Genomic DNA, 10,267 nt, shown 5'->3' on the forward strand with positions numbered 1-10,267 from the left:
TAGTTACCATCTCTCACCATACAAAGTTATTGCAGTATTATTGGTTATATTCCGTATGCTGCACATTACATTTGTGACTTTTCTGTGTTATAATTGGAAGTTTGTAACTCTTAGTCCCCTTCACCTATTTTGCCCATCCTCCTACCCCTTCCTTATTGGCAACCACCAGTTTGTTGTGTTACGTATGAGTGTTATGTGTGTTTGTTTTGTTTTTTAGATTCTACATATAAGGGAAATCATATGGTATTTGTCTTTTTCTTGTTTGATATATTTTACTTAGCATAATACTTTTGAGCCTATCCATGCAGTCGCAGATGGCAAAATTTCAGTGTTTTTATGGCCAAGTAATGTTTCATTGTGTGTGGTATGTGTGTGTGTGTATATATCTATATATATCACATCAACTTTATCTGTTCATCTATTGGCAGATATTTAGATTGCTTCTGTATCTTGGTTGTTCTAAATACATAATGCTTCAGTGAACAATTGAGGGGCATATATCTTTTCAAGTAATGTTTTCAATTTCTTTGGATAAATATCCAGAGGTGGAATTTCTGGGTTATATGGTAGTTTTATTTTTACTTTTTAAAGGAATTTCCTTACTGTTTTCCATAGTAGTTGTACCAGTTTTCATTCCTATCAGAAGTGCATGAAGGTTTGCTTTTTTCTCCACATCTTCACCAACATTTGTTATTTGTTGTCTTTTGGGGAATAGCCATTCTGACAGGTGTGAGGTGATATCTCATTGTTTTGATTTGTTTTCTTTTCCCCTGATGATTAGTGATGTTGAACCTCTTTTCATGTGTCTGTTGGTTGTCTCTATTTCTGCATTGGAAAATGTTTTTATAAGTCTTCTGCCCATTTTTTAAATTGGATTATTTGGAGGTTTTTATTATTTATTTGAGTTGTATGATTCTTTGTATAGTTTGGATCTTAATCATGTATTAGACATATCAGTTGTAGATATCTTCTCCCATTAAGTAGGATGCCATTTTGTTTTATTGATGATTTCCTATGCTGTGCCAAAGCTTTTAAGTTTGATGTAGTGCCATTTGTTTGATTTTTTTTTTTTTGCTTTTGTTGTTCTTGGCTGAGGAGGTAGGTCCAAATATTGCTAAGAGTCAAAGAGTGTATTGCCTCTTTTCATCTAGGAGTTTTTGGATTTCAGTTCTTACATTCAAATATTTAATACATTTTGAGTTTATCTTTGCATACAGTATAAGGGAATGGTCTAGTTTCATTCTTCTGCATGTAGCTGTTTTCCTGACACCATTTATTGTAGAGACTATTTTTTCCCCATTGTTTGGGGCTTTTTTTTCCTTTGTCATAGGTTAATTGAGCATATGAGTGTAGGTTTGTTTTCTGAGCTCTCTATTCTAGTCCATTGGTCTGTGTGTCTGTTTTTGTGCCAGTGCCATACTGTTTTGATTACTATAGCTTTGTAGTATAGTTTGAAATCAAGAAGTGTGATGCCTCCATCTTTGTTCTTTCTCAAGTTTGGTTTGGCTATTTGGGTCTTTTATGGTTCTGTACAAATTTTAGGTTTATCTGATCTAGCTTTGTGAAGAATGCCTTGGGTATTTTGATAGGGATTACACTGAATCCGTAAATTTCTTTGTGTAGTATGAACATTTTAACAATATTAATTCTTCTAGCCTTTGAGCACATAGTATCTTATTTATCTTTAAGATGAGTGACTGAGAGAAGTACAAGTCCCTAGAGGTAGAATTTTTGAGAAAAACCAACTGTTTATTATAGTCAACATTAGTCATAAAGATGAATTGAAGCACATCACATTCTTATATTCTAGGTGGAGGACATCATCATACTAGAAGTCATAAGGCATAAAAGATGAAGAAGATGTAGTACTCATTCCAGAACCTTTAGAATGGCCAGTATCTATACCTACAGTATCTCGAATACTCTCTTGTGGCATTTATAATGTCTTAGAGTTTGGATTGAAATGTAGTTTCCCTTATCTATAAATTCCTAAATGTACATTCCTCATTGCTTAGCACAGGGTATGATATCTGGTGAGTGTTCAGTGAGTATTTGTTACAAGAATAAAAGCCGTGATTCTCAAATAGGGGTGTACATCAGAATCACTTGTGGGCTTTTAAAAAAATATCAAGCTTGGGTATGTGCAAGTTTATGTGTATGTATATTATTTTTAACATTTTACTATGGAAAATTTTCAAAGATATAAAAAAAGAGAGATGCACATGATCCAGTGCATCTCCATGCAGATAATCCAATTTCAATGACTTTTAACCTTTTTGCTGATTTTATCTACCTTCCTAACATTTCTTTTGCTAGAGTATTTAATTTGTGTGTGTGTGTGTGTGTGTCTTTTTGTCTTTTTAGGGCTGCGCCCCTGGCAAATGGAGGTTCCCAGGCTAGGGGTCGAATTGGAACTGTAGCTGCTGGCCTTCGCCACAGCCACAGCAATGCAGGATCTGAGCCAAATCTACAACTTACACCACAGCTCATGGCAATGCTGGCTCCTTAACCCACTGAGCGAGGTCAGGGATCGAACCCAGGGATCCTAATCAGGTTCATTAACCACAGAGCCACGAAGGGAACTCTGGCACTTTTTTTTTTTTTCTTTTTCTCTCTCTTTTTAGGGCCACACCTATGGCATATGGAGGTTCCCAGGCTAGGAGTTGAATCAGAGTTGTGGTTGCTGGTCCACATCACAACCACAGCCACACCAGATCCAAGCTATGTCTGTGACCTACCACAGTTCATGTCAGCGCTGGATCCTTAACCCATTGAGCAAGGCCAGGGATCAAACCTACATCCTCATGGATAATAGATTCATTTCTACTGAGCTACAATGGGAACTCCCCAGCTTTTTTTTTTTTCCTAACACAGTAAAGCATACAGATTTTTGGTGTTCCAGTCAATGTATCTTCACTTGTATTTGTACCTATTTATCTGTCTATATGTACACATGAACACATACTCTGTAATTAACACTCAGCTCAAGATAAAGATTTCCAAAACTGTTAAGAGAGTTCCCTTTGTTCCTTCCCAGTTAGTAACCTTTCTTCCAAAGATGTATACTGCTCTTCTGATTCATACAGGAAAAGGTAGCCTTAAACTAGGAGGGTTTTTTTGGTTTGGTTTGAGTTTTTTGTTTATTTTGTTTGTTTAGTTTGATTTTTTTGCACTGGAAGAAATAAGGGAAAGAGCAATCCAGATCTTTGAAAGTGGGAAAGTAACAATGCTCTAGAAGAGCAGTATTCTAGCATAGAAGTCTTGGTGGAATGCTTGGTGTTGGAATCCTGAGCTAAGATATTAGGCTTCAATTTGCCAGGCAAAGACAACTCATGCTGTGCTATCAGACAGTGTCCAGTGAGCTGGATTGGAGGATGCAGTCAGGAGACCAAAGCAGGAAGATACTGCAGAAGTCCACATACCTTGTGATTAGGGCCTGGGCTCCATTGGTTACAGTGAGAATGGAAATGGTATAAAAGGAACACTGTTTTTTAAGAGCCTTATTGACTGATGATGAATGAATGGTAAGAAGAGAGAAGTGATGGGAAACTGGCCTGGATTGACAAGAGGAACCTAGGAATAGAGAAATCTAGAAGGCAAACTGATTTAGATGAGGAAGCTGTGTACCTGGTGTCAGGATATCACAGCAGAGGTGACACACGGAAGAAGAGGAGGAGCAGAGGAGTGGAGTGTAGAGATAGAGTTTTTGCGTTTAAGCATATTTGTGGGCTTAGTTTTCTATATTAAAAAAAAACAGATTATTGCACATTAGGTATTGTTTGCAAAATAATAGAAAACTGAGGGAAATAACATGGTAGGTTAAAGAAAAAAACAGACCAAATTCTTAAAGTTTAGGGGTTATCACTAAATTTTACCTTAGGGGCAGTATCTTATTTTGCTTTAGTTTTTAAAATTACCTCCTCAGGTTTCTGCATCTTTCTGTTTTTGGCAAAAGAAGAGTTAATTTTAGATTCACAATTGAAATAAACTGGGGGGAAAAGTCTGAAATGGGTAATACCTAGGACATATTATGTATGTCATTAAAGTTTTATCCATGATTGATGTTGAATGCATTTCTCTCTCTCTCTCTCTCTTTTTTTTTTTTTTCATGGATTTCTTGGTCATCCTGACAAGGAGGACCTGGTTTTGGAGGGTGGGAACATGGATGAGAAAACCCTGGTTGGGTGTATGCATACTTTATTAGTAGAACTAGTTGTGAATTATAAGTTGTGACCTGCATCCTCATTGGAAACTTACAGATTTCATCTTTAGGTTTGTCTAATATGAGGAAAAAAAAACAACTACTACAGAAAAACGTCTAGTTCTAAAATGTATCTCTCCCTCCTTGAGCCCCATGATGTGTTGTTTTAATTTTTAAAACTTTTTTTTTTTTTTGAAATCTCAAGTGGCGTTAATTGTACCCATGAGAAATACTATCATATCTCTAACCTTCTGAAAGCAAAAATCATTCCTGATAGAAAATTCTTTAAGCTAAGAATAAAGCAAGCAAAATATTGGGTCCTATATTGAGACAGTCCCATAATTAAAATCCAAGTTATCCAACTTGAATAAAGCCTTTATTTAAAGCTTTTTAAAAGCCTTTTAAAACTTGAATTACTACTGTCTTTTGAAATTGACAAATTATGTCTCATTTAGCAACCTTTTGCTATATATTTTGATAGGCTGTATGATTTGCTGTACATTTTGGTATGGATTTTTAGGTACTTTTTGTAAGGATTGCTTTGAAGAAAGAAGGCTGTCATTTTGTTTAAATGCATGCTGTTATTAAACAACTTAATAAAGTTCAAGCAGTTGAACAACTTTATTAAGATTTGTAAGTAAGTATTTTTTAATTGTGGTAAAAATATGCATAACATAAGATCTCTTAACAAATTTTTAGTGTATAGTAAGTAGTGTTGTTAAGTATTTATGTTGTACAGCAGATTCCCTAGAACTTTTTCACCGTGCATGAAACTCTACTCCTTAATCAGCAGCTCCCCTCTTCCCTCTCCCCCAGACCGTGGCAACCTACTTAGTGCTTCTTAGATTGGCCCCTGTTAGTGGAGTCATGGCGTTTTTTTACTTTCTTTGTTGTCCTGTTCCACTTAGCGCTATGTCCTCAAGTTTCATCCATGTTGTAGCGTATGACAGGATTTTCTCCTTTTTTAGGGATGAGTAATATTTCATTATTATACCAAATTTTTATACTACTTTATCTGTAGCCATTCATCCGTTAATGTTACGTTGTCTCCACCTTTTGGCTATTGTGACAAAGTACTTTAAAAAATCTGACATTTTAAAGTCCAGTTTTAGTTAGCTTGCATGTCTCATATCTAAGCAAGAAAGTGCCTTTCCTATTACTATTTCCTATTACTAGCAACAGTGGAGACTCGATGTCATGTATTTTGTCCTTAGTTGGTCTTTAATACTTTTAGCTATTCTAATGTTGAATCAAAACCAGTTTTGGTCTTTTTGTATTTTCTACTGTAAGTCTATATGATTTTCTGTTGGTGAGTAAAATTGCTGTTAAGATATATGGATCTAGGAAATTATGCAAAGCTGTGCGTTAGTGTGCTCCTTTCTGCTTGTTTTGAAGCTTGGCTTTAGCATCTTATTGTCGTTATCCAAGGTGGGGTTTGTGCTTTTAATGTGTTTTGCTTATTAGCCCTTGTGTACTTTGATCATTAGGTTTGAAATTTTGGGTTACAGTATCAAATGGAGGTTGGGATTTTATTCTGTGATCAACCTGAGGAAATCTTAAGCTTCTGATTCCTGAGACGATTTATCAAGATCAGGAGGAAAAATAAATGTCAGAGTTAACAATCTCTAAATGTGGATCTCACCCATCTAAGACCAAAGACTTCATTATGTTATCCTTCTCATCTGTAGGAACTCTTCTCCCCTTGGCACATGTTTGATCAGAGATAAACCAAATCTTTCATTTGTATTTATTTTTTCCCAAGAACTTTTGCATTTGAGTTTTATTGTTAGCTCTGGGGAGTTTATTTTTTCTGAGCCTCATCTTCCTCAATGTGTAAAATGGAAATAATTCTCTTTATTCCACAGGATTATTGTCATGAGTAAATGAAACGATGAAATAAAGTGACCTAGGCAAAAGTACCTCTTTCAATACATAGTTAACATGCTCTTTATATCACCTTCCCTCTTGCTTAGTGCTGAGAATTCTGGAAAGAATAAGTTAAACAATGAGTATTCTTTCCTAAGAGTTTCTCTGTGTAAATATTAAGCCATTGATTACAGAATGTGGAACGTGGAGTTGGTAATACCAAAAATCAGTGTGTATGGTGAAAAACAAATACCTAATATCATTCATTGTTAAGGCAACATAAATTTCCATGAATGTTTCCTTTTCATCTTAAAACTTGTGATTTTAAAACATATATTGACATTACTATTAAAAAAACATTATTATCTCTTGATTTACAGAGTATTGTTACAGTCACATTTGAAGTACCAGGAAATGCAAAGGAAGAAAGTCTCAATGTATATATTCAGGTGAATGCAGTTTTAATCGATGCTTTATCAGTTGTTTTGCCATGTAGTTGTTCCTATTAGCAGTGGTTGATCTTAGTATATATCACTTGGTACAGAATCTTATCTGGGAAAAGAATGTGAGCAACAGAGATGGCAACTGCATGGAGGTCATACGGCTAAAGGTATGGTGCACAGCTTACAGTCTTATACTTTTAGACAAAGTCCCTTTCTTGGCTCTTACATAAAACCATGTTTAAACATAAGCTCTAGTTTTAGTACAATAAACCTTGGTTTTTGTTTTTCCTTATTTCCATTCTTGAAAAGAAGCTTCAGAACTCATTGTGGAAAGCATGATTTATTTGCGCAGCTTCACAGAGCATTGCAACTGAAACAGCCTATGTGCTTTGAAACATTACTACCTACTCCCAGGTACTCTGGGCAGTTATTTGCCCAATGAGCTTGACTTGTTGAAACTCTCCCCTTGGCACACAGCTTGGTCAGCCAGAGAAAACAGTGTTTTCTTGTGTTGGTTTTTCTCTAAGAGAGCTTCATTAACAGAATAAGAATAGTGGAGATCTTGTTGCAGCTGAACCTTATGCTTCTTGATGCACTTAGCAGACATTAAAGATTTGTTATATTATTGAAAAGAAATTACAAGGGACTAGAAGAATTCTTGCTTTCTGTTGGGAAAACCATTCATATTTTTGGACATTTGGGTATTTGTGTCCCAAAAGGTGCCTTTTCCAGGGAGCAGTAGATCCTAGGTTGTGTGCTTAACCAGTCAGCAGTCATGTGACTATCTACTCTTGTGTTTCCAAAAGTGTACCTAAGGTTTTTATTATTACTGTTCATTATCATCACTTTTAGCAACTAGATGTCTCTGGTTAGCGGCCAGCTTCCTGGGGTCACTGTGTGACAGAGAAAGTATTTAGGTTTAGCTCTCTTTACTCACTGTGATGGCAATACCTGAGATTGGTGTGGCAGAGCAAGACAGGTGAATCCAGTCTATTCCCAAATTTTTCCCATGAAGAGGAACTAAGCCTGTAGCTTCTTTATGCCTCTGTCCCCATCTACATTCTGTGATCCTAATTGGGAGGTCATATATCATCCTGTAACAGCTTTTATCCCCTAGTACTGCATGGGGGGTTGTTACCTAGAAAAGCAGCCTTTTGGGCGTTTGTACTAATTCTGCCATTAGACCTCTGCGTAGAGTTAGGTGGCTTGTCCTGCACCATCCCAGTGTGGATTTTGTGCTTCGAGATGTGACAGTTTTTCTGCAGTTGTCCCCCTTGGTTCTTCTTTTGGCCTTCCTCTCATCACAGCAACCTGGGGCATCTGAGGTGACATGGGCTTTCTCTTTGTAGAGGTCCTTCTCTTTGCTGTTACAAAGTATTAAGTTGAAAATAATCAACATGTTTAAAATGTTAATGCTGGTAACAGCTGACAGACACTTCACAGTCTTCATACAAGTGTAAAATTGATGCTTAGGTATAATTCCAAAAAGTTTGCTGTTACATATTAAAACTCAAATTTAAAAAGCAGAAAACAAAACTCAGCACAATAAATAAAACTGGAAGAACATACACCCAAAATACATGAATACACCAAAAATACACAAAAAATGTGCAGTGGGAATGACAGTGGTTTGTCTTTATTGTTTATATATATATATATATATATAATCTTTACTTTTTAATATATATATCATATATATATTTATAATATGTATAACATTATTTCAGAGAAATTATTTTACCCCATAGGAACCAGTTTATCAGATTCGTTCCTCATTTCTGTAAATCAGTATAAAATGAATTTCATCCAGATAAATGTGATAGTTTTTCTTTTCCTTTATTTTGTCATCATTTACTCCATTTATTCAAACCCATTCAAAAACAGTTTACCACCAAAATCTTTTAACTTCTCAAATTTTCCCACGAGAACTGTGAAACAAGCATAAAAATCCTAAAAAGTAGAATAATTGATAGAATTTGGTATGTAACATGTTTTATCATGTGGTTGTTTTCAACTTTTTGTTGAAATAACACTGAATAAACATCCTAATACATTTATTAATTTTGTCATTAGAAATGGGGATTGTTTTGAACAAATCATTGTGCACAGAGATGTTTTTAAAAATTAGGGCTTTAAGAAACTTTTTAATACACAAATAAGTGGAATTAAGTATTTCAGCAGCATCTTCTTTATGAGTTTATATTTTTAAAAGGGAATAGGGATAATTAATCCATTAACATTGATGCTGGATTTCTGCTTTTAATTCAAACTGCAGCTGATTGATCATTCTCCTCTGAGCAGGGGCTGATATCAATCAGAGACAAACCACAACAAGTGATTATCCAAGGTGTCCATGAGCTGTATGATCTTGAGGAGACCCCAGTGAGCTGGAAGGACGACACTGAGAGAACAAATCGGTTGATTCTTATTGGTAAGTGGCAAACAGTTAGAAGCAAAGTAAAAGAAACATTGGAAAGGGATGTCGTGTGCTCCTTAAGCAGTATTAACCAATCTGATCACCTTCTGTAAATCTGAATAAGCTTGTGGTTAATGTCTTAAAAAGGCTTACATTCTTAAGAACTTGTTAAGCCTTTTACTCTTCTTCAAATGATTTTAGAAAAATGATTACCCAAATGCCAATTTGGTTCTGAGGGACTTAAATAGAAAGTTAAGGAAGTAGTCACTAATTACTATTGTTTTTGGAAATTTCTGAAAATAAGCGTTTGATGATCTGGACTTAATAGGTGAATTGTGTCATTTTAATCGGCGTAATATAATCATACTATATTTTGTTCTGTTTGCAGGCAGGAACTTAGATAAGGATATCCTTAAACAACTGTTTATAGCAACTGTGACTGAAACAGAAAAGCGGTGGACAAAACATATCAAAGAAGATCAAGTTTGTCCGTAACACTAGAAGCATCAAAATGGTTGGGCGATAAAATTGGAAATAAGTTTCCTATTAGATGTATTTCAAGCATCTGTTCTTTGCACTACTTCTTTTATGAATTCCAGTGTACTTTCAAATACTATTTATTTTATGGAATACATAAAATAGAGTAAATCAGTATTGTGAAACACTTGACATTCATACAATAAAATACAGTTGTATCCTCTAAAGTTTTTTGTGTAAGTGTGTGTGTAGACATCATGCCCAAAAATGTCTTTCATAATTGGCTTTGGAGTTTACATATGCTGATTTCTCACCCATGAAAGTTATTTATTGTGATAATAATGATAAAACTTAACTTCAGGGAGTTCCTTTTGTGGCTCAGTGGTTAACGAGCCGGATGAGGATCCCTGAGGATGCAGGTTCGATCCATGGCCATGCTCAGTGGGTTAAAGATCCAGTGTTGCCATGAGCTGTGGTATAAGTGGCAGACACGGCTCGGATCTGGCATTGCGGAGGCTGTGGTGTAGACCAGGAGCTGTAGCTCTGATTCAACCCCTAGCCTGGGACCTTCCATATGTTGCAGGTGCGGCCTTAGGAAGAAAAAAAAAAAAAAAAAATTCATTGATTTTTTTTTTCCCCCTTAGAACTTAAGCTGCACTCCTGGCCCACAATAGAGCATAGATAAATGTTTTCTTCTTCCTAACAACTTAAATTTGTTTTATAATGAAAATAGTCGTAATAATACTTCATAATGTTCATTGGCAAATAATAATGATTTAGATTCATCTGTTCTAGATCATAAGAAAGGGCTTATAAGTAATTGTCCCATTATGGGAAAAATGTTTGAAGTAATGTTAATCAAAA

The 10,267-nt window shown here is 35.4% G+C and overlaps 1 protein-coding gene across 4 annotated transcripts in view; it reads left to right on the forward strand.

Moving 5' to 3' along the window:
• The window catches only part of LOC125120039 (COBW domain-containing protein 2), a 52,503-nt gene extending 42,873 nt beyond the window's left edge, over positions 1-9,630 (forward strand). For all 4 annotated transcript variants that reach the window (XM_047767735.1, XM_047767732.1, XM_047767731.1 and 1 more), the window contains 4 exons: positions 6,448-6,516; positions 6,612-6,677; positions 8,812-8,941; positions 9,315-9,630. In XM_047767735.1, coding sequence (XP_047623691.1) covers positions 6,448-6,516; positions 6,612-6,677; positions 8,812-8,941; positions 9,315-9,421 — 372 coding nt within the window. In that variant the 3' untranslated portion in view covers positions 9,422-9,630. The remainder of the gene's footprint in view (positions 1-6,447; positions 6,517-6,611; positions 6,678-8,811; positions 8,942-9,314) is intronic.
• The last annotated feature ends 637 nt before the right edge of the window (positions 9,631-10,267 follow it).

Source organism: Phacochoerus africanus, chromosome 2 (assembly GCF_016906955.1).
Source record: "Phacochoerus africanus isolate WHEZ1 chromosome 2, ROS_Pafr_v1, whole genome shotgun sequence".
In the NCBI taxonomy this organism is placed as follows: Eukaryota; Metazoa; Chordata; class Mammalia; order Artiodactyla; family Suidae; genus Phacochoerus; species Phacochoerus africanus.